Source organism: Vicugna pacos, chromosome 5 (genome assembly GCF_048564905.1).
Source record: "Vicugna pacos chromosome 5, VicPac4, whole genome shotgun sequence".
Lineage (NCBI taxonomy): Eukaryota > Metazoa > Chordata > Mammalia > Artiodactyla > Camelidae > Vicugna > Vicugna pacos.
The window spans coordinates 43262416-43288313 of NC_132991.1; the positions used below are offsets into that span (position 1 = coordinate 43262416).

Below are 25898 nucleotides of genomic sequence, written 5' to 3' on the forward strand. Positions count from 1 at the left end.
AGTAATAGGTGAAGATTTAAATTTATTTTCAAATATCTAGCTAATTTTTCAGCAATTTTGTGTCCCATTTATTACACACTAGTATATAGATAGTTTCTGTATATTATAGTCCTAATTAGAGACTTTCCCTTTTTTCCTATTGAGCTACAAACCTATTTCTGCAACAAAACCATGCTGGTTTACATACTGAGGAGTATATCTTTGGTTAGATTATATTTCTCTCTTTTTTCCTTTCCACGTCCCAATTTTTCTTTACGGTTCTCACCTGTTTATTCTTCCAGACAATCTTTAGAATCATTTTCTAAACCGTTCACTTCACTTGTGATTTTGATCAGAATTGTTTTAAACTCATAAATTAATCTGGGAAAGATAGTTACCTTTGTAGTAGAGAGTTTCCTCAACTGGGAACATTTCACGTTCTTTCCATTGTAATTCGTTTTTTTTTTAATCCTTTAGTTTTGAAACATTTGTTAAACTATACATTCTTAATTCTTACTTGTATTTAATATTAAAGTTGCTAAATTTTTAACAAGTTTTGAATAATCATAATAGAGGGTATAATCTTCTTAACCATAGAGTTTTCCATTCTTATGTAGCTTTAGACTGATTTTAAATAATATCTGAAAGTCTGCAATAATAATAATAATAATAAGTAAATAAGTAATAGCAAAAAGTAATCCACCTCTAATTTTGACAAAGATTGCTTCTATTACCAAATAAAATTGTTGACATATAACATAATAAAATAAATGAGAATCTGGAATTCTGTTAGCTCTTTAAGCTTTTCAGTTGCTTATAACATCCTTATTTTAAGAAACTATAGTTTACTCATTTGGGAATGTTCTTTTCTATACCTAAAATTTGTAGGTTTTTGGTTATGATGCAAGAAGTTCTTAAGCCTCTTCGATTTTTGTGCAGTAAAGTAGGTCTTTCTATAGGGGTAAGATTGGGCTAGTTTAAATGGATCCATAAAGTTCCTTCTAATTCTGAGTCTTTTAATCATCTGTTAGATTTAATGCAACAGTTTGATAATCCCAAATCATTTTTACTTTAAACAGTTTTTAATGGACATGTTTTTGTTTTTATCACTGTCTTTTTTATCCGTAGGTCAGCAAGGATTTTTCAATGTTACTTTCTTCTTACTCTTTTCCCCTTTTGTTTGGGTCTAGTTTCACCCTTTTTGCATATTTCCTTTTGAGTCATTTAGTTCATTTCATTAAAGGAACTGTCATAAAACCACAGAAATACAAAAATGTGTAGTGACCTATGGTGCCTAATCTCAATAAGTTTGTAATTTACTAAGATATTTCTTTCCTCAGCTCGTTTTATCTGTCTCTTTATGATCTGGTATGCTGGCTATCTAGTTTTTGTCTCTTTTGCCTCCTGTTTGTTCATTTATCCATCCATTCATCCATTTTTCCATTCATTTATTTATTTGTTTATTAAGCTAGTTTTTATTAACTATTTTAATCCAAGCATTGGGGAGATACTGGTAAACTAGATTCAGTTTCTGTGTAAGCATCTTTTTGGGGCACAACCATGTAGAGGATGTATTGGAGGGACATAAAATGAGGGAAGATCAAATAGAAGGCAGTAGTCATAGGGATGGCTAAGAGGGAGTAAAGACAGAATCATTAGGACTTACTGCCAATTAAATATGGGGTAAGATAAGATGAGTTTGGTTGTTCCCAAGTTCTTATTTATTGATTATACTTTTATTGTATGTATTATGCTTCAGGCATTGTGCTAATTGCTAGAGAATATAATCAGTAAGCCACATCAAGACTATGACTATAGAAGGGAGAGCATATTGATTATGACTAGGATGTGATTGTGTGTGTAGAGTAGAGTGGAATGATTATGAGTTCAGTTTCAGGAATGTTGAGGTTGAGCTGCCTGATAGATATACAGGTGGAGGTAGTGGATATTCAGATAGAGAAGTCAAGGGAGTCATGGCTGGAGATACAGACATGGGATTCATCAATGTATAGCTGACGACTGAAGTCATGGGTTAGAAGGTTTTTCGAAGAGTCAGTAGTATGAAGGGAGAGTGAGAATTGGAGCCTTGGGGAACAGCACTATTTCTTGGTTGGTCAGAGGAAAAAGAACCTGGCAAGAAGATTAAAGTGGATAATCACAGAGGTAGAAGGAAGCCTGGGAAAGTGTTTTATAAAAGCCAAAAGAATTTTCCAGACAAGAGCGTTCCCCTATGTCCAAAGTTGAGGGATGGTAAAATAAAGATTGAAAAATGTCCAGGGAGGGGGTAGGGTGTAGCTCAAGTGGTAGAATGCATGCTTATCATGCACGAGGTCCTAGGTTCAGTCCTCACTACCTCCTCCAGGAATAAATAAAGAAATATAATTTCCTCCCTCCCCCCACAAAAAAACCCAAATTCAATAAATAAGTGATATTGTAATTAGAGTATTGTTGACTAATGGAAAACCGTTTCTGTGGGAATTTGAAGAATAGGTGAGGAAGTAGTGCCCCCTAGATTTTTTACTTTTGAGAACTTTGGGTTTGTAAAGAAGAGATGCTAGAGAGACTTAAAAGACAAGAAATACTAGGATTTGTAGCATTAATGGAAGGCTACCTTTGGAGAGGAAGACAAGTATACTGAAGAGATACTTGTAGAAAGTGGAGACATTTGAAGTGCTGTCTTCCTCTGGCAGTTATATGAGCTTCCCAGCAGCAGGGATTGGTTTACCCACCAGTGTGTTCAGTGCCTGACATACAGAAAATAATCAGTGTATATTTGTTGAATGATGGAGCCTAACAAAAGATTTGAGCAATTTTGGTTTATGCCAAGTCTAGTCTGAAGTGTAACTTTAGAGGTTAGACAATTCTGGAAGCTTAAAATTTAATTTTATTTTCTTACATTAAAAATTAAACCTATGATCAAAAAATTTAAGCTTCTGAAGGAATTTTAAAAATTCTTTTAGAATAAAAAGATTTGCTTTATAATATATTCTGTGTGTTTTATAGTACTACACATTCCTTAGGTTTACTATTTTGTCTTTTATAGTGTATTTTAAGTTCTTCTTTGGTTATTGTTATCTTTTTTTGAAACTTTGAAAATGTTAAAGAGTTTATTTGAATTTTTTGTTAGTCATAAAGTTGAAACAACTTTTAACAAGAGATATTAACCATGCCTTTTCAGTGTAACATGTTTGTGAATTGTTCTTTTGTAACACGAACATTTATTCTTTAGTATGAAGTTTGTGATATCAAATGTCCTAACTAGGTGTCACCCCATTTGTAGTGAAACTAATTCTCTTAAGTACCCATTAGTGCTTCATTTGATTTCTGTAATCTAAGAGATCAGAAAGACTCATAATCAGGTTAATGTATCCCAATTGTTTACTTTTGTAAGACTTCATAAATTTTCCATGTAATTTTTTCATATTAGGCAGAGTCAAGGAAAAGATTATATTTTTAGGCAAAAAATATGGCCCCTCACTTTTTCTTTTGAGGTTTCTCAATTGCTTGTAAAAGTTTTATTTCTGTACATAGACATATATGTGAAATATAAAATGAATTAAAAAGAAGAGATACACAACACTGTCTAAAATGATTATGCATTTTTATTTTAGACTGGGAAATGAGGAGCAACAGCCTGAGGTTCCAATTCTTTATCATGATGTTACATCCCTTTTGCTCATCCAGATCCTAATGATGCCACAACCTTTACGCAAAGGTATGTCTTTTAATTCAGATTCTTGATTATATTATATATATAATGAATCTTGTAAAAATTGTGGGCATAAATACAGCATTCAGTCTGATGGAAATGTTCTGAGGTAAATAGCATTTTTTTCCTATTAATCAGTAGTAATCATGTATATCTAAAGAAGATGACAGTGAAATTAAGTTTTTCTCCCCTTGTGGATCTTTTTTTTCGCTTTTTGTCAATAATAAGGTAAAGACATAGAGAAATCTCTCTGAAAATCTTTTTTTAATTAAAATAATACAAAAATGTGAAAAATAGAGCAAACTGTCATCAGTTAATGCCTCTACCTTATCTACATGCATACTTATTTTGATATAATAGTATCAGTTATTGAAAATGTGAAGTCCCATTATTTTTAATTTACTCGTATGATATTAACAGCATTAATATTATATTCAAAACACTTTAATTATTGCTCCATAGTCTGTAGTTTTCATTTGAAGACATTTAAAATATTCTGTCAAATAATTAACCATTCTCTGGTGGAAAATTAGCTTTCTGTTTTGTTTTGTGTATGGTGTTAGAAAATAGTTCAATGTGATTTTTTGGCATACAGCTGTCACATTTTCCTAGCACCATTTATTAAAGAAGCTGTCTTTTCCTCATTGTGTATTCTTTTTTTTTCCCTCTCCCATCAAATATTCTTGCCTCCTTTATCATACATTAATCTGACCATAAAGATGTGGGTTTACTTCTAGACAGGAAAGTCAGTTTAAATGCTTGATTTTTTTTTTTATTTACCAGTTCTCAGAAAAATGAGAGGGCTTTTTTTTTTTTTTTTAGCATTTTCCAAAAGTGATTGCTTTTTGTTTTTTAGTATTGCTATGAATTCGTGGATTGTAGCAAATGTTATGTTTTTTAATTCCAGTGTAGAATAGTAACTGTTTAAAACTTGTGTTTGGTTCATGTTGGCGTGTGTCTGTTGATATGACCCCAGTAGTCTTCGATAGCTTCTTCAGACAAAGGCTTTTTAATCTGTGCTTTGGGGTTCATTAGAGGGCTTCAGGGAATCCATGAATCTTCTAAAATGATACAGAAAAATTTTATATGTATATATACATTTTTTTCTGAGAAGTTCCATAGCTCTTACCATATTTTCAAAAGAATTTTGGCCCATAAAAGTGAGTTAAATATAAATTCTCCTGAGGACTCTTGGTCATAGACAAATAATTCTATAATAAGGAATAGCATTAAGGAAGTTGCTTTTGAGTAGTTGTCAAATCAGATGCAGATTGTAATGGATGGGAAATGAGAGAGAAAGGAGCGAATAGAGATAGTGAGCAGAGAGAGTTATCAAGAATGAATGTAGGGAGAGAACAAGCTATATGTGGATGTAATTTATTTTTTGTTTGTTTTTAACGTAGGAGAGTATTGAACGTATTCAAATACTTGCCATTTCTCCTTTATTCACTTAATAACTTCCGGTGCTGCTTTACCTTAAGTGCTACCTTCTCCTAAAAGCCTTTCTTTTGGATATCTCTTTTTCTCTTTCTTACAATAACTTGTTCATAGTTCTGTTTTGACACTTGTCTCTCTGTCATAATAGTAGAATTTCTTTAATATCACTATCTCTAGACTTTCAGTTCCTCAGGGATTAGCACCATTATGTGTATCCCACATGCCTACCTGATACATCATATGCTCAATAAATGTTTGTGGAATGGAGGTGTTAAATATCCATTTGTTGTAGTTTCTGGTAAATTGCTTATTTTCTCTTTTGAAATTCAAGAAAGCTATTACTTTGGTTTGAATCTTTATATCTTATATTGTGATCACTTCTATAATGTTCTTTGGGAATGCTGACAATTTATGAGACCCAAACCTCAATTGCCCTGAAGTATACCTAAAGGAACAGCATTAACTACCTTATTAGTTGTTGGATGGGCTTGGGATCTTTTCTCGGTTCTCTGTGGAATAAGGCAAAGAAAGTTTTATAAACTGGGTTCTTCACTCATCAGAGAGAAAATAAACTCGACCTTATCACACAAAAAAACACATCATAGTTGTTTTTCCTTGTAGACTAGACATTTTGAAGAGAATCAGAGCACATTAGTTAGTAACTCAGGTCCTAAAAGGGAAGACTAAGAAGATTCGATGTTTGCATAGGTCTGTGCAGAGTGCTTTATGGAAGCAGTGGAATAGTATATTTTTTTTTACAAAAATTCTTCATGGTAGGAAAAGAATAAAGTATCTGATACTGTCTTCAGATTATACCCTATTTACTTGTGTGATTTTCACTTTTGGGTTTTAGAAGCTTGAAGCATTTTGTATCACCTTAACTCTAAAACAGTTAATGGAAAGAAACTTGCAAGCATCTGAATCCTCTTTGTCTTCTTGTTTATCACCTGCACTGAGTCTGGTACTTGTAGGCAAGCCAATAAATAAATGGATGTTTGTTGAGGAACTGTATCTCTCTGGGAGATTATCCATTCTCTGGATTACTCTTGCAAAACACAGCACAGATGCCGTTGCATAGAGTGTGTACTCACTAAATATTTAATTATCTGATTTTTGAAAATTTCTTGTGTTTTCTTGCCTTACCTGCTGAAGAAAATCTGGTTTACTCAGATTTTGTTTGTATAATTCCAGAGTCAAGCTGTCGTCTCAGCTTGACATCAGTATCCTTTGAACTATTTATTCCTTTTTTAGAATCTTTGGATGAAAAAGAATCAGAAATAGGAACAAAGATTTATGTGTAATATCTATTTAAAAAGTTGTTTTAATTTTATGAATTATGATGTTTCAGATTTTTAACAGTGATGAATTACATATTAGTAACAAAATGATCACTTCATCTTCTAAAATAGCGTGATGAGATAAATGTGCCATCTACTAGTAGTTTAATCCTCACAGCAACTTAGAATATGAAGTAAAAAATATATTTTAGTTTGTGATTCTAAGGAAAAATTCACTTTTTAAAGAGCTTCAGGCTAATATTTCTGTCTGATAAACTCTTCTTCTCATGTGATCAATAGGAGCAAGCTTTTATTATTGAGCCCTTGAAAGTGCAGTATCTCCCAACCATCCTGCCCCTTTTCCTTGTCATTCAGTAGCACTATAAAACTTAAAATCTGTGCCATTGTTTAAAGTCTCTGCTTCTAAGGCATTTCAAAGAAGTATTGATCTTCCTTTGTTTACCCTCAGGTAGTTTGATGGTAGATTTTTAGTTCGTTAAAAAACACATTGAGAATAGATGTCCAGTTCATTTTCTCCTTTTTGAATTTTGATTGTATTTGAAGGGCTTTGGTCTCTTTGTCACCTTGGAAGATGGGAACCTTTTGACTTAATATATACCTCAAATGAGTGATTACTTATTTTTTTCTTAAGTCCCTAAAAGATATTGATTTCACACATAGTAACTACTCAATAAATAAATATTTCTTAAATGGATAAGTGAATATGAGAACTTAAACTTAATCTGTGACTTTAAACTGTCAAGTTAAGTATTTCAAAAAATTATGGTAATCAAAGCAAAGTAATTTTTAAAAAGTACTTTGCTACAACAAAAGCTAAAATTATGCTTAAAGTAGCTGTCATTTCTTTAAATGCTTTATTTCTTTTTAATTAAAAATTAATTTATGTAGTTTACAGTGAGAAGAAGCTATAAGTGAGTGGTGTTACTAAGCAATATAAATGACCTCCTAGTTAAAATCATTTTATTTGTACTTAGCTGACAAATTCTGTAACTTTTATCATTCTATTAAATCATTTGTCGTGAAATACTCTTTTTTGGTTTTGGTGATACCATCCTTTCCCGGTTCTCCTCCTGTCTCTTTTTCACTTGTTTTCAAGGCTCTTCCTCTTACCACTCTTTGAGTTGTTCTTTGGTTCCTGACCCCATCTCAATTTTGCCTTCTTTCCCGTAGTGTCAGCTTTACCCATTCTTTCATGATTCCCAAATTTCTAACTCCAGATTTGGTGAGCTGCAGACCCGGGTTTCTACACATGCCTCAAACTCAACACCTATAACATTAATTTATTTTCTTTCCGTCCAAACTTGCTCTCTTCCTCTGTTTTCCATTTTAGTCAGCACTACTCCTGTTTACTTTTCGTATAATGAAAGACTACCATCATTTTCTACCGCCAAAGCCTACCAAATCCTATAATTTCTGTCACCTAAGTATTTCTCTAATTTGACCCATTCTCTCCATCAGGCCATCTTATTTGACATACGCTAGAATACCTTTGCTATCTGATAATAGGTATTCTTGCCTAAGTCTTGTTTCAGGCCCTTTCTTCTAAGATGCAGCAGCGAATGTTTTAAAATGCAAATCTAATATCTTATAAGCACTATCCTGCTTAAATCTAATAGCTTATAAGCACTATCCTGCTTAAAATTACTTCTCATTGCCCAGTCTAGGTGCTATAAATCAAATGCTTATAGATATCAAAGAAGTAATGTAAATAGGAATGTTAATGACAACAGATGTTTACTGATTGCCCATTGCCAAGCACTATTTTAAGCATTTAAGTGTTTAAACAGTATTTCACTTAATCCCTTTATAGTAAGTGATATTATCTACATTTAACAAATGAAGAAATAAAAGCAGTGTTTAACTTGCCTAAGATCACAAGAGTCAGAATTTAAATCTAGACAATTTGGCTTCATAGCCTAAATTAATTCTTAACAATAATGTTATCTATTGACTCCTTGCCTTTGGTTTGATATAACTGGGAGTAGGGGACTGTGATAAGCTAGAGAATGTACACTTGGCCAAAGAGGAAGCTTACCACTCAGCTCCAGATAATTGTTGTCATGTAAGAATGTGAGCCCAGTGTTGTCAAATCATCCTATTTTTTAAGAGTAAGTAGAATTCTGGACTTTGACAAGAAATACCCTATTTTTGAATGTCAGTAACTAAAAACAAAACTGGATAAAGGCAAACCAAACATCTCTGCAGGCTGCATTCAGACAAATAGCCTACAGTTTACAACCTTTGGTCTTCGGCATAAAGATCACTTTTCTAGCTTCATCTCTCAGTGATCACTACTTATAGTTACACTGGACAGTTTGCAGTTCTTGTAACTTTTGAGCTCTTTTTTGTGATCCTTGTCCAAATGACTTCCTCTGTCTGAAATCCCCTTTCCTTGCCTCATCCCATCATTGCCTTTCTTGTTATGGTTTATTTCTCTTCGTTAAAGACGAACTCTCCTCGTCGGGGCAGGAGGCTCTAATTTTTCTCTGTGCCCTACCCTTATTCTGTATAGTTCCCCCTCCTATTTGCTCCCATTACACCTTGTGCATACACACAACTGTCTGTCTGTCTGTCTCTCTCTCACTATCCAAATGCTAAGTCCTTACTGTCTACATCCTGGCATATGTTAAGTACCTAGATGTTAGGATATTTAGAAATCCATTTAGAGCTAGCTTATAAACACAAAGAAAGAGCACTCTTGGACTCACATACCCAAACTGTGGGAGTTGGTATTCTTAGGGATGACTAGAACCAGGGCTTCAGATGGCAGAGTTCTTGTGATCTTGGGTCTGTCTTCTCTCTGTGGATCTGTGGCTCTGCTTCGTTCAGTCATGCCTTAGACAGTCTCTGCCATAGACCAGGAGCGTGGCTTCTCATATTTCCAGACTCACAGCTTTACACCCCTTACCTCCAGTTAGAAAAATCCTAGATAGGTACTCTAACTGGCTCAGTTTATATTAAATTACCACCCCAACCCATCAACATTGGTAAGAGACAGCATGTGTGTGCATGTACGCATGTGCAAGTGCTCACACACAAAAACACAAATTTAAAATAGGCAAGATTTTCCTTAGGGCGTGACTTTTAAGGTGTCAGCTGACTGATTTAAGAGTTAGCCAGGCCATGAGGAGGGAGTGTTAAAGCTTGTATGGAGATCCCAGTGGAAGGATGCCAAATACTTCTTTTAAAAAGATCAGTCTTTCTGTAATAAACAAACAAAAAAACAAACAAAAGATTACAGAGGGCTAAGGGGTAACTGCAGATAAACCACTGCAGAGAAGAGTTAACAAAAAGGCCTGACTGCCGTCCTTTGGAAGTCCTGCTTCCAAGGCTGGCCTTTGGTATCTGGGAATTTTGATTTTGGGAGGCTTTCCATCGTCCCACAGGTAAGAGTGGCTGCCTGTGCCTCAACTGTACAGATGTAGTTTATGCTGAACACATCTGCTTTCTTCCTGGGAACCTAGAACTTCAGTCTATGCTAGGCAGGTGGTGTCTGTGTGACTGCTCCCAATAAAAATCTTGGGCACTGAGTCTGTTAACACGGTTTCCTGGTATATATTTTACACATGCTTTCACAACACATTACTGGGGGAATTAAGTACATCCTGTGTGATTCTGCAGGGAGAGGACTTTTGAAATTTTCCTCTGGACTTCACCCAATATGCCTCTTCTTTTTGCTGATTTTACTTTGTATCCTTTTGCTGTAACAAATCATAGGACTGTATACTGAGTTTTGTGAGTCTTCCCAGTGAGTCATCAAATCTGGAGGTGGTCTTGGGGACCCCCAACACAGCTACTTAGGCTGAAATTTATAGATCTAGGCAAGAAAGGTTAGAAGCTTGGTCCAGGTTATTAGAACTGACTTGAGATATTTAAAATGAGTTGACAGAATTTGGTAATTGTTTTAATGTGGGGAGAAAGAGGTAGGAAAGTATCAAGGATGTCTACAAGTGTCTGAATTTAGCAACTGATTAAATGGTAGTAACCAGTTACTAGGTGAGTAGCATAGTATAATAAAAGGAATACGGAATCTGAATGATATGTATGGATGCTAGTTCAGACCTGGGCACTTAATAACTTTGTTACCACAGGCACACCTTTTTGAAGCTCAGTTGTCCAGTTGAGACTTTTGAGGATTCTTTTGAAAGGAGACATTTGAAGAAATTTTCTAAGTTATTAGAAATGTTAATTAAATGTTATATAAATGTTAATTATGATGATTAAGCTACCATTTGTTATGTATCTAATATGTGCCAGAAGCTACCAGGCATTTTATGTATTGTTACTACTGTTTTTGCATTGTTATAATTTTCAAATTCAGTTAGAGTACTTAAAACATTGAGTGTTTTTTTTTTACTTTAGAAGATCTATACTGTATAGTATTATTTTTCATAAGATATATATCATATTAGAAACAGATGAAGTGTTGGTTTTAAACACTCAGACTCGCAGACATTGTTATTAAGCACATGATGTCTAGTAACGGGATTTGCCAAGGTTACACAACTGTTTTGAAATTCAGTGGCATTAGCATTCTAGTCTTCTAAAACAGAGCACTTTCCACTATGCTAAATTCCTCTCATTTTCATATTATATACATGAATAAAGGAAATTAGTTTTCATAGTTTCAGATCTGTTGGGTAGCAAATATAATGTCACATTATTACTTTATCACTTAAGTGTTGAACAAAAACCAGCTACACGTGCAAGGAAAGACATTTATTTGTGAAATTATCTTCAGTAAAAAATGTCTAGATTCCCAAGAAATAATGATCTTTTCTTTCTCTTGTAGACCACTTCACGTGCATTGTGAAGGTGCTTTTTACCCTACTGTACACGCAAGCTCTCGTGGCACTTTCAGTTAAATGCAATGAGGAAGATAGGTCAGCCTGGAAACACACGGGGGCTCTCAAAAAGGTTAGTGTCTTGTCTGAATTTGTCATTCAGTCATTTGGCGAATTCATTGAAGTTGGTGATATGAGTGAATGAGATTAGGTGTTCAAAAGGCAAAATGAGTTATTAACAGTATTTTAATTGGAAATGGAGCACCTTTGGGCTAAAAAGTTAAAAATGTTTTCCTTGTACAGTGAGGTCTCCTGTATCTATCTCTAAACCATGGCCTTTTTCTCTTTATATTGGGCAGTTTTATTTTGCTTTTGCTGCAAACCTTGAACTTAGAGAAGTTATGAAAAATTGTATCAACACAGCAAGTAATAAAATGCATGTAGACTTACCTGTTTTACTTATCTGTCATTTTTCTTCTTGCCCCAACCCCAATCACAATCCAAGGATGATTTTTGATTTACTACTTCTATATTTAAAAATGCTAGCCTTAATTATACCTCTTTAAAAATTACTTTTTTCCCATGTAAGCAAATTTAATGGCATTCTCTTTAAGTTAAAATTATATGAACAATTCAGAAAAATTATGTAAGTTTAGTTAAATCTAAATATTTTCAGTGGCTTGGAAACAAATGAGATACTATGGAACCATAGAACTGAGTGAGAGAGTAATTTGGCTCAGAGGTAGATAAAATACAAAGATTTTTGTGTTTATTTGGGGAAGTTGATAGGAAAAAATAGTAAGAATAGTGTAAATTGAACCTTTTGATTGGCTTGTAGACTCTTAAAGAGGTTTTAATCCTCACTGAAAAATTTTTGTTAAAATCATATCCACTTGTATCAAAGGAGAGAAAACCAATTATGAATACGTGAAATGTATTCACTATAGCCTTTACTTTTATCACTAGTTTACTCCCAAATCATGATTATGTGTACAAAAATGTAATATAGTATCATTACAAAGATTGATTTATCTTAATTTAGAGATACTGGTTGTTGGCCATTGAACCTTAGTGCTAAGACAAGCTTCTGCCACTAAATAGAGATACTACTTTTTTGGTCAAGACATAAAAACTCTCTGAACCTCAGTCTTCTCATAGGTAAATGAGAGTTTTGGAACATATGATTTATAAGGGCCCCTCCCTTTCTAAAGTTCTGTTAGTCTAAATAACTAAAGAATTTCTGTCTTTTCCTTCAGTGATTTTTCCTCCTTGTTCCTAGTTGATTCTTGGATAACTTTGTCTTCTTCAGTTATCTTTCTTTTCTCTAAATTCTTTCAGTTTCTCTAGATGTACTCTAATGTGATATTTGAGTTGTTAGTATTCAAATCAAGTATAACAGGTTTATATGCTGTGTTACTGTTTAAATATGTTTCTTTAGTAAGTTGTCTAATCATGAAAAAGTAAACCTTTAAAACATTTTCTAATATAATTTGAGTCTAAGTCTATTCATCTGATTTTTCACTAAAATGAGATCTACTGACAGAAGATTTGTAAATCTGTGATGGAAGGAACATGAAGTAACTTAGGTAACTGTTCTTTCAGTTTTCTTTCTCAAATTGCTAATTGTTAGCTATTTTAAAAATACTTAATAAAACATTTACTACGAGGCAGATTTTTGTCAGAACATAAATTAGAAATTTATAGCCATATAATCTGCTTTAGTGAATGAAAACAAAAAATTACAATATTCTGTAAGTTGGTTTGCCACTTAACTAGCTTTTTCTATAATAGATCTGAACATTTAGATAGCAGATTATAAATAATAGCAACAGTAATATTTTTAAATAATGAAATATATCACTGTGATATTCTGTATCATTCATCCTCCTTAAAAAATTTTTCTTCTTCCTTTTCTTTCTTTCCCCCTCTCTCTCACTCTCTTCTTTCCTTCTTTTTGTTCTCACTCATTCATTTCATCCTTGTAGCTCCTTATCCTTAGGTATGATAATTCCAATGAAAACAGATCTAATCTGGTAAAATAAAATACACAGGTACCATGTATTTTTCAAAGGGATGTTATAGTTAACTTGATAATGAGGTTTGGTTGTACTGAAAAAATCATTATACTTAGTGTAAATTGTGTTCTTTTGGCTAGTGGAATTTCTGTTAAAAGAATATTTATACCAGGATTTCTTAATCTGGTGTCCTTTCCCTCTTGTTTGTTTTGTTTTGTTTTGCTGAGGAGTAGGACCATAGAATCCAGCATATGCTCAAGGGGACTGTTACCCCCAAAAGTTTAAGAAGCACTATAATTTAGACAAAGCATCCACCCAACGCAACATCTGTTGCATGTCTCAATCCTTAATTCTTTTCTTGATTTAACACCCATACCTTTGCCACTTCTCCCATAAGATTCTTCTGATCATGACTCTGGGTCTTCCATCCATAGTCTCAGAAATCCTCTTCTTAAAAAAAAAAGCTTTCCTTCTTAAAGCTTATCTTCTTAAACTTTACCAGAGAGCCTACTCTTTCCTTTATTCAAGTATTGCTTATATAAAATATGGTTTCCTAAGGCTTCTTATGTAAGAAATAAAATTATTTTCTTATCTAATACTATTCTGATGAGAAGAGTTTTCGGTACAAAACAGTGAATACTATATTGTATGAGACTTTCTGATCTGATTTAGTACCTGCTATGTGTAGAAGAAGTAGTTAAAATGTATTTGATGATAATAATTTAAAAGCTAATTATCACTCAGGAACTTACTTGGGTGATCTTGGTATCATTTGTTTTTATTGGAAGATATTTTCCCCATAAGTTGGAAAGTACTATATTTGAAATACTTTTCTGTTGTTATGCTCTGTAAATCTTCTACTCGAGAGTGTATTGAATTTAGACTTCTGGCTGAATTGTGTTTTCAGAATCTTAAATATTTCACATTGATTAGTAAGCAACAAAATTATGGTAATATTTTCTTTTGAGTTGCCTATTTAAGAACTACTCTGATTAAATCAATTTTAAACCATAATATGTCACTGTAAAGATACTCATTGGGATATTAATTCTTGCAAATTATATGTAACCTATAGGTCATCATATTTGGCAAGTGATCATCCTGTTGATTAATTAGGCAAGGGTGGGATAAGTCACATGATATAAGGATAGCAGTTGCAGAGTCAGGGGCTTTTTATAGTTTATCAGGACATGATAATACTACATGGCTGTGTGATAGGACAGCAAGCAAAACTGTAAATTAAAGATAATGTAAAGAATTGACTTTTAAATAAAGTACATCTAGGCAAGTTCCAAGGTCAGAAACTCCATTACAAAAATAAATTCCATCAGTTAGCCAGCAGGTATTTATTGCTCAGATTTCTGTTATGCAGAGGGGAACACAGAAAATACAAAGCATAGTTCCTGACATTTTAAAATTTACAGTCTAGTTGAAGAGAGCACAATAACACATGAGAAAGAAAGACTGAAACAGTCAAATAACAAGTTCTGTGGTCCTGACTACAAGTGCCTTAAAAATTCAAGATAAACTTATATCCCATAGTGTTTACTTAATTCTTGTATTTTACTATTTAAAAAGTATGGGTAATGAATAGAATAGCATTACCACCACAAGCACCATCACAACAAAATTATTACTTATTGTCATTTATACTTTACTGTAATTTGCAACAACTTTTAATACCTCAGGGAATATTAAAAGTGTATCTCTTTATATATAAAAACCTCATGCTAATAAATTTAAATTAATAGCCATTATTTTTCCTTATAAAAAGTAGTCAAAAAGATTAATTAGTAGACTGTTATTTAATGTTATCTGTAATTCTGTAATAATTTATTTTATTTTTTCATTAAATTGTTTTAATAAATCCTGTTCGAGGAATTTGAGGGAATTGTAAAAGAAAAAAATTTGTGGTCCATATTATATTTCATGCATGTGTGATCTGCACCACTATAATGAATGTATATATACTTCTGTTGGCTTTTTTCACACGATATTATTTTTTCATGTTGCTCAAATTTGTCATATTTACTGCCTATAAAATATTCTGATACATCATAATTTAGGTAACTGCTTAAGTTTTGTTGGTTATTTCTAATTTTCAACTATTATAGTACTTCAGTGAATGTCATGCTCATGTAACTATTTTTTTGCTTTTAGATTATTTCTTTAGGAAGAATTTCCAAGAGTGAGAATTACATGATTTACATATGTTCATTTACACATTATGTAACTTATATGCTGTCTTTTAAAGAAGTATTGAAATAGCTTTAATAACATACCCAATTGCATTGTGAATCCAGACATGTACTATTGTACACAGGTTTTGAAACACTGAAGTTTATATGCTTGAAAAATAATGTAATCACAATTATACTGTACTCATTAAAAAGTCTTCTTTACAGTGTAAATGTTTTTGTAATTTTCAGTGGCTGGTAGAACTAATTTTTAATTTTTTCCAGAATATATGTGATGCAGAAAAGTCTTATGAAGTATTACTGAGCTTTGTGATAAGTGAACTGTCTAAAGGAAAGTTATACCATGAAGAAGGAACTCAGGAGTGTGCAATGGTATGCTCTCTCTAAGACCAGATATAGTAGTTCTTTAAAAATTTGGGTTTTCTTGCCAGTATGAATATAATTTTTAAGCTATGTCTATTATGAAATGAATTGTTCGAATTTTCTTTTTTAACTTTAGGTTAGCCCAGTTGCTTGGTCTTCTGAATCCATGGAAAAATACTTACAAGACTTCTGCTTACCTTTCCTCAGAATCACCAGCCTTCTTCAGCACCACCTTTTTGGGGAAGATTTACCTAGCTGCCAGGTACAATTTGGGATAGAGAGTAGTGAGCCTTTTTTTTTTTTTTAAACAATTAGCTAATTTTTAAAATATATACTGATATATACTGTAATATTTATGTGCAGAACTGTCATGCATGTTAGTTTAACTCAAAGGAGTAAATATTTAGAATATTTACTATTGTTATTTGGGATTTTTTTTTAGCATCCACCCATTTTTATGATAATATTACTAATATTTAATATTAGAGGACTTTTGGATTAAATCTGTGATAATAAATGCCCAGTACTTGAACAGAATATGGTATTCATATTGATATATTTATCATTTTTATCATATTGATATATTTATCACTAATCACCATTGGCTTTTAATATCCTTTTTAAAAAATGTTATGTTTTATTGGCCATCAGGGTGGTTGTTTGAAGACATGGTGGCATTTATGTAATTTTAGAATTGCAGAATATTCAATTTGTAGCCAGTTAAAACTTGGATAAATGAATTATCACTAGCTTAATCTATTTTGTAAAACTGTGCATCAGTGTGGGTAGGCAAGGAAATGACAGAGTAGGAAACCAGAAGGTAAGTAAACCAAATTGTGTTTATAGGATTATGATCCTTACATTATCTGCCATTTGTTTCCAGGGAATTTGAAGTGAGAATTAAGATACTTACCAGTGGTATTTTTGGTCTTTGAAGCCTGCATGTGTTATATCAGAATTAAGTCGTTGATTGTTCCTTCTCTCTTAAATAAATGATCATTGCATTAAATAGTTTAGATTCCTTGGGGGTTTTTTTAATAATTTTTTTTTAGTTGAAATATAGTCAATCTGACAGCTAGTTGAGTATGTGGGAGTCAAGGGAGAAGAAAGAAACAAGCTGGGGGAGTAGAATAATTAGCCTCCCGAATGGATTTTCAGTTAAGTTAAAGGGAGTTGGGGAATATATACTGGTGTTTACGAGACTAATAAACTCCTTTAAGAGTGCACTTTTAGGATATTAGTCCTTGGATCACCAATTTCTCTGGTTCTTTTATTACTGAGTAGAGCTTCAGATTGCCTGGCACTTAGATCTCTCAAGTTTTTAAAAACTCCACCCTCTTTTAAAAACTGACTTTATTTCATACTCATTCAAGGTCCAGGCAAATTATTTAGCACTGCCTGTTGTGAATTCCATGTTTTCACTGTTGTTCTTTATCCACACTGACAGTCTATGTCTTTTTAACCAAAAGGCACTTTCCCTTTGCCCCAAATTAGCAGTTGCTAGGTTCTCTAGACTGTATTTGTCAGATACGTGACTACACTTTTTAAAATAAATGTGTACATGAAGCAGATGCTCTGGTACTTAGGAGCTAAATTTCAAAGAGAATTATTGTGGGAATATTGGATGTAACTGCTATGAAACTTTCTCTCTCTTCTTTGCTCCTCTTACTCCCTTCATTTTAATTTAGTTGACTCAGTTAAGTAAATTTTCTTACTGTCCTAAAGTAGTTGATGAGAATGACACTTAAATATCTATAATGGGAAATATTCATGATGAAATATCTTGAAAATTTTCTATTTCATATCTAAAAGGAAGAAGAAGAATTTTCAGTTCTTTCCAGCTGCCTGGGACTTCTGCCAACATTTTACCAAACAGAACATCCATTCATCAGTGCCTCCTGTCTGGATTGGCCAGTTGCAGCATTTGATATTATATCTCAGTGGTGTTTTGAGATAAATTCATTTACTGAAAGACATGCAGAACAAGGAAAGGTATGTGAGAAGAGTAATACTCAATTGCTATAGTGGTGATATGCTAATAAGTAAGAGAATAATGAGGAATTTAAAATTGAAGGTCATCTGGTCTTGTCAGTGTTTATTAAACTTTAATAAACTTAAAGTCTTATTTGGGAAAAATGGCTTAAATGACTTGCTTAATTAATATTTATGAGTATAAATGCAGGAATAGTTCAGTTAACAAAACTAAAGTGTTAGTATGTTACTTTTAGTTTGGTTTAGGTCATCAGGTTTTTATTGAATACTTTAAATAGTTATAGCACTGATTTGGAAGATACAAAGGAATTTTAAGATAGACGAAAAACTTGTAAACTTAGTAGAAAGAGAACCATCACATAAAAATTAAAGATTTGGGCTAGCAGATCTAAAAAGGTCATGTCTTTAGCTTTAAAATTTGCTGGCTGTATGCTGCCAGCTCGGTTGGTGAAGGTGTTGCATTGGAGGTAAGTGAACTGGAAAAGTAGAATGGAGACAGCAGTGGATGGCTTTGAGTGCCATAGTTTGGTGCTCAGAGTTTCTTCTGTGGCTTGAACAGTTTTTGAGAAATGGAATAATACAATGAAAGCAGGGTTTTAGGGAGGTAATTTTAGTGGGGTTTTGGTAGGTAAATTGAAGTAAGGAGAGAGGGAAGCTAGAGATTATTTAGGTGGTAAAGAAAATCTGGACTGTTGTTTTGATAGTAGAAATTAGACAGAATGTAACCAATGTAAGAGACATTTGAGAAGAATATATAGGACGTGATGACTAAATGCACATGACTTTAAGATCTTGAACTCAAACTATCAAAATAATATACAATAGTATACATAGTTCTGATGGGAACCTGCTTCTGCTTAAATATCATTGGTGATGGATTTCCCGTTGGCTATGGAGAAAGATAGGGAGTCTTTGCACGGCATTCAAGGATTTTTACCATCTTACTTGCCTTTCTGGCCTCATTCCATACCACTTCCCTGCCACCACTTTGTTCAAACCACAAGAGAATGTTTCGTAAGTGTGGTATATATTTTTAAACATCTGTCCTGTTGCTTATTTCTTTTATTTAAAGCAATCTTCCTACCCTTTTCCTGTTGAATTAATTACCTGTGAAGGCTTTGCTCAGATAAATGTTACCTCTTCTATAAAGCTTTGTCTGATATCCATCTTCCTCTACAGTCCTAATACCCTCCCTCTATTATATTTGACAGTAGTTTGTCACTGTTCCTAAGAGTTGCTGTGTTTATCACTTTTGCTTGTTTATGTGTCTGAATGGGGGCTCCTCAAGGCAAAAATTGTTTCTTGTTTATCATTGAATCCCTAGTTCCTAGAAAATGCCTGATGTAGACTAGTCAGCTAATAAATACTCGTGAAACAATTAAATAGTGGGCTAATGTCACTGGCAGAAGCAGAACTGATAAAAGGGGCACCAGTTTCAGGAAAAATGAGAATTTTCATTTAACATCAAAGAAACAATAAAAAAAAATTAGTTATTTCAGGTGGAGGTGTCACTAGACTTAATTCTTAAAACATTGACTGACTAATACAGGCAAGATAAGCATAAATAGTAAGCGCCTCTGTTTTTCTTCATTTTCTGTTGAAATTCTTAAAGAGATAATGTCTCATTTTATACCAGTTTTAAAAAGAAAGGAATATTGAAGTTAATCGAACTTTGTGTATTGTGTATAAAAATATTTTCCTGTCTAGTAATTGCTTTATTCACAGATTATAGCTGTAATCTGAAGTTATATTTTAGTGTCTGAAAACCTATGAGGAACGTCTTAGAGTAAGAGATTGGTATAATTGTAGAACATACATACTAGCTTTTTGTAAAACTGAGTAATTATTTGTTTTAGAGTCAGAACAGTAAACATTTATTTATTTCTACTTATGCAGAATTTTTACCAGTTACTTGAATGCATCCCTGTGTGAACTACATCCCTACACTTGTCCCTGCTTCATTCTGTCCTATCTCCAATGTTGACTCTTATTTGTCAGCCAGATTTTCTTTACCAGGAACTTTACATTTGAATAGAGAGACTTAGCAAGATAAACAGTGATTTGAACTGAACAGTCCAAGAATTTCCCTTGAAAGATAGTCTGAATGACTGCTTTTATTTTTTTGTATCAGCTGAGATTCTTTGGTTGCAAATAGATGGTTTGATTGCAAACCTCTGGTCTGTGTCCTCTGAAGCGCTCCCACTACATGACTACCTTAACCACTTTCCTTCTCTATATGTGTGCTCAAGATTCAGATTCCTGGGAGAGAGAAAGGCTGGCCTAATATGCATCATATTTACACCCCTGTGATGGAGCAAGATCTTGTGTTGGGGCAGCCCCATCAGACCTGTATGGAGCAGGGAAAAAGGTTATTTTCCAACATAAGTTGTAATTCTGTTAATATAAGAAGGTAGATGAGGTTGTTGGGCAGGTTGGAAAAAGTGAACACTAATGGCCCACTACCTTCATATCTTACCTCCCCAGCACAGAGACATCCTTCTTCTCATTCACAGAGTTTCACTTCTTCCCCTGTTCAAAGTGATGTAACTGTTCCATTTACAACCACAGGTGCAGCCACCATTTCCCAAATACATAACCTGAAGTCACATCCAGTAGTTATATCATTGAGCTGAATCCACAGGCTCTGTGAGATGTCCATAGCCTGGAAATTTTTAATTAGCACCGACTCACTCTGAATTCAATTGTAGGAGAAAGGAAAAGAGAATGAAAAATATTGCAAAAGTATATGCCACAACCAGCAAGAACATTTTAAATTAGTTATAAAGTTGTAGCTAATACACAGTCAAATATATGACTTTGTTCTTTCACCTTCTTTGACCAGCACCTTAGCTGGTTGGATTTGTTTGACCAAAGATGTGACCCAAACTTTATTCTGAGAGGTGGAAGCTTGGTGATTTGTCCTGTCATGCTTCTGTATAAGGCTGTGATAGTTTTGTATTAAATTTTTACCTTTCAAGTTTGGGACGTGAGAGGGCAGGGTGTTTCTAAGTTCCAAACATACTGCTGTCAGCACTATTTCTGTTCCTCTTGATAGGGTCATTCCCTCCAGAAAGTGCTGTAAGCTGTTCCTTTTTCCCCTCCTAGTGGTGTAGGGAACCTAGAATGGTCTTTAGTTTTTCATTCAGTGGAGCTATTGTTACATCTCCTGATGGAGGATAGTACATAGCTTCCTTAGGATGGTACTAAAACTACAGAAGAATCCAGAATAGCATGGAAACAAAAATTAAAAACTCAATTCTTGAGTCTAATTATGAGAGATGTCACCCCCTTCCCAGACCTGTGCATTCCATCTGTGAGAGAATGATCGCCCTATATACAGGTTGCTTGTTTATCTCATATACCTCATTCTGTAGGCACATATACCTCAATCTATAGGTGTTTGCTTTTAACTGGTACCATCTAGAAATTCATCAGCAAAGCAGTTCATTATTTAAAAGAGCAGTAATTTTTTCAGATTACAGAAGATGCAGTCTTTGGAGTCCAGGGTTGGGCACTGAGTACTGAGACACAGCATATTGTAAGCTCATATAATGTCCTTATGCTTGCTTCCATGGCCGCTTTGTCCATGAACTTATTGATAAACACCAAGCTGGATACTTAGTTACTGTGTTGATTTGGATGTATGATGGCTGTAAATAATGTGAGATGATCACCTTATGAATTGCCAGCCTCTATACAGTTTCTTAAGATAATAGATTCATATGGCATTTTATTTGTTTTAAGTGTTAATGAAGTAGCATCTAGAAAAAGAATTAGTACTTTTTCCAGTATTTTTGTGTAACTGCAAAAAAATGAACAAATATCCTGTAGGGAAATTTAATTAATTTGGGGTTTGGGTTTTTTTTTTTTTCATACTAATTGCAGGAAATTTATGAAAAGAGTTGTAGCCCCAGCACTTACGGATACAAAAGATCTTCGCCAGCTTGAGGTGTAAGATTTTTCATCTTCTAGGAAGGAAACTCTAGTTTATAAAGTATTGAAATAGAAGTAATGAATTATATCCAGCATCTTCCCTAAAGAAAAAGCCAATGAATTGTTTGTTTATCTGAGAAAAGTCAAAGCTTGGTTTTGAAAAATGTGTAACTGTTTAAAATGATGCATTAAGAATATTTAAAAACAAGTACATCTGGATATATTTTCCATGCATGCTTAGTTTTTAGTTATATTTAATATTTTTCTTTTAAAGTTACAATTAATTTAAATGGTTTAGGCTACTTAGTCTAAAAGCCTACATTGTGTTGTAATTGAAGATTACATTAAAACAGAGAATGATAATTGTTGAAAGTACTGTTTTAGTCATTTGTAAATGGAAATAGGACGAGTGTTAATAAAGAAAATAAGCCACATTCTTGGAGACAGATTTTCCCTTCTTTACAAAATAGTTCTTTTAAAAAGTAAATATTTTGTGCTAGTGACTGAAATACATAGGACTAATGAATATTTTTGAATAATGTTTTAGGCCTTGCTTATCCAAGAGTCAAGATGGAAATTACCACACCTACTACAGTTGCCTGAGAATTATAACACCATCTTCCAGTACTACCACAGAAAAACCTGTAGTGTCTGCACCAAGGTTCCTAAAGATCCTGCCGTTTGCCTTGTTTGTGGTACTTTTGTATGCCTGAAAGGACTTTGCTGCAAGCAACAAAGTTACTGTGAATGTGTACTGGTAAGCCATAGCACAGGTACAGCATTTATGAAAACCAAATCTCAGATCACACGGCAATGGTGGTATATACGTTCAAGCCGGCTCTTCAAATCTAACTACTCTTTGAATTAAATACACAATACATATCAAGATCTTGTTTTTGTTGTTGGTGATGGTGTTTTAAATCTAGTAGAAGGGTAAAAACAAAAGCAACAACAACAACAGCAACAATAAAACACCTAAGGTTTTATTTAAGTGAGTAAAACCTCTCTTACGTGCAGTTGCAGTTCCTCTCCCTACTCTCCCTGCTGTACTTTCAAATGTGCTGTGAAGCGATTGTCATATACTATGCTGTCCTAGATACTAGCCTATGAATTAGGTTAGCGGTGGCTCTTAATTGCCTTCTTAGATGATCCTTACCCAAATTCTTCCTAATGTATTATTAATAAAGTATTAAGAATGAGATTATAAGTTTAACTTGTATGGAATTTGATTTAGAGTTTTTTTAAAATAGTCATGTAATTATTTAGAAGACATTTAATTAAGGCATTCTTGATTTTCTTATAAAGTCCATTTGATTATGAAGTTCATTGATATATTTTTAATTTTTTAGCATTCTCAGAACTGTGGTGCTGGAACAGGGATTTTCCTTTTGATCAATGCATCGGTGATTATCATCATTCGAGGCCACCGCTTTTGCCTCTGGGGTTCTGTGTATTTGGATGCTCATGGAGAGGAAGACCGGGACCTTAGGTTAGATGTGCATGGATATATCCACATGTTTTATTGAAGTTTGGACAGTGAGAACAATGTGCCATTCTCGGCTTTGTAATTATAATAATTATTTTTTATATTAAGAAATTCTGGCAGTCATTAATTTAGAGCTATTTTTAGTTTGCGGGATATTTTCCCATCATCATGTTAAAGAAATATGAAATAAACCAAATTACTAGGTGAGATTTTTACCATAAAGAATCTATTTTTTTTAACTGGTGTGAAATCTTCATTGTATTGTATTACTTTTAATACTGTTTTTCCTTTTATTCTAGGCGAGGCAAGCCTCTCTACATTTGTAAGGAAAGATACAAAGTTCTTGAACAACAGTGGATTTCTCATACTTTTGATCACATCAATAAAAGATGGGGTCCACATTACAATGGGCTGTGACTCACCACCTCAGCACTGTATTATATCATTTTCATTAAGAATTTATCAACAATAAGCTTTAACTTAATTTGGGGGATTAACGCTTTTGCTGAGGGAAAGAAAGAAAACATACATTATAAAGCCTTTCCAAAATTAGGTGCTTGGTAATCACATTAATGGTATAATAATTTTTTTTAAGTATCTGGAGAACATAAAAGTAACAAATTAAATCATTCTTTAGTGGTCCTTTTTTTAAGTCCACAATTAATAAGAAGCACAACTTGTTGACAAAATCATTTAAAAATGATTCTCCCAACAATTCATATCTGCTATTCATTGATATTTAGAGTGGGTGTGATTTATTTAAAGTTTTACTGCTTCTTTATATCTGTGTGTTTTAATTTGCATCTGCTAAACATAATGCATCTTCTCCCTCTGCCGTTCTTGTGTTGATTTGAGATTTTTGCTGTATGTAATTAGAAAAAAATGTAAAACATGATTTATGTGAAATATTGTATAGTAAAAGTTGGTCTAATAGTAGAACTTAAAAATTTTTTCTTATTGTGAAGAATCTGTTAAAAAGTTTAAGGCTTTGCTGAAAACTTAATTCATTCTCAGGAATTTCATAAATTTTCTCCCCAGGTAAATAATTGAAACAGTTGTAAAATAAGTAGATGGCTGCTGTTAATATAATACAGTACATTTGGCGGGACATATACGTGGTTGGGGGAGTCCCAAAAAATCAAAATTTGCCATTTCACTTGGATGAAGTCCTCGAGGTAGTAACAGATTTTACTGTAAAATCTGAAGTTTTAAGAGCATACACATGGCAGTTTGATTCTGTGCATGTCCGCCTTTTATTACCAACCAGGTTTTTGTTTAAATGATTGGATTGGAAAAATGCTTGGACTTCCCCACAAATGAAGCATAGTAGGAACTTTCCTTATCAGCTTAAGAGGTTCATCTATATTGTATTTATGCAGTATAATCACTGCTACTTCTGCTTGGTTTCCTAAAAGGAAAAAAAAAAAAAAAGGCTCACTGGTGATGATCCTCAGGAATGAGCTGTACATCTGCATTCTTCTCAGAAACTGCTGTGAAAAGCAACTTATGTTTGTAGGGTTTTTAAGTCAGTAAGAATGAGAATGATTGAACTGTAACCCACTCTGTACTTACAGAAGGAAAATTACAGAAAAGCATGTTATATATTGATACCAAGATTTTTCTTCCAAATGATTCAATAATTTGATGATTATTTAATGTGTAGTGCTATCAAGCAGTTCCTGGTACTTTGGACTTCCATGGCTTGTTATATAAAATTACATTTTTACATGTAAAAATAAACAAAAAAAACTAATGATAAAATATAAAAATAAAGACAGATCTGTGTTCTAAAAATTATTGAATGACATGAAATTACAGGATATAAAAATGGACATTGAATGATAGCCTTGCATTAAAATAGAACAGAAGAGTAAATATTGAAATGTGCTCAAAAACTCAAAAAATTACCTATAGCTCTACAATAAAATACATGGAAATAGCTTGCTATTTTTATATACATTTCCAAAATATTAAGATAACTTTCTGAAAGACTAGAATGATTCTGTTTAACTAAATAGCTCTTCTTTCCAACACATTGCTACTTTTTAAAATACTGTATCATAAGTTCAGCCTGTCATATTTTTTGCATCGGTCATTATGGATACCAGACCATTTGTAAGTGTGGTTGAAGAACAAAATGCTAATTTACATCTCTAGCAAATACTGTTACAGGATTCATGAACTTGAATAATTCTACAGTTTGAAACGCTGATGCTATATATACATGGTATAATGTATCCAAACTTTGATTACTACATATTTAAAATGGAATGTTTTATGGTTGTGCATATGGATGTGAAGTGAAAATATTAGCCTTAACATTAAAATTTGGGTATTTGATAGTGTTTATTTTGATATTGGTGAATTAGTCACCAGTAAAATTTTAAAAAGCACTTGGTTGAAAATTGTACTTGAATTACATACATGCATGCTGCTAAACTAGACCTTTAATTTTTTTCTGCATAACTTTTGTAAGTCCCATTTATAAACCCACTTTTAAAAATAACAGGTCCAAGTTAGAGTGATGTGTGTATATTATTCAAAAAAAAGTACTGGTGTGATATCTTGTATGAATGATCAGTTAAATACAGTACATTACTGTAGAAGCTAAATCAATCTTTATAATTAAGCATAAATTACAAAACTAGGAATAATCAACATTGTAAGATATGTTAATAAAAACCTGTCATTTGGTTTGTGAAAG

At 33.1% G+C, this 25898-nt stretch overlaps 1 protein-coding gene across 3 annotated transcripts in view; it reads left to right on the plus strand.

Annotated features, from left to right (window-relative positions):
• The window catches only part of UBR3 (ubiquitin protein ligase E3 component n-recognin 3), a 177232-nt gene extending 151334 nt beyond the window's left edge, over positions 1-25898 (plus strand). For all 3 annotated transcript variants that reach the window (XM_031678376.2, XM_031678377.2, XM_031678379.2), the window contains exons 32-39: positions 3591-3694; positions 11216-11340; positions 15685-15792; positions 15920-16045; positions 17596-17775; positions 22256-22465; positions 23058-23197; positions 23494-25898. In XM_031678376.2, the coding sequence (XP_031534236.1) occupies positions 3591-3694; positions 11216-11340; positions 15685-15792; positions 15920-16045; positions 17596-17775; positions 22256-22465; positions 23058-23197; positions 23494-23611 (1111 nt within the window). In that variant the 3' untranslated portion in view covers positions 23612-25898. The remainder of the gene's footprint in view (positions 1-3590; positions 3695-11215; positions 11341-15684; positions 15793-15919; positions 16046-17595; positions 17776-22255; positions 22466-23057; positions 23198-23493) is intronic.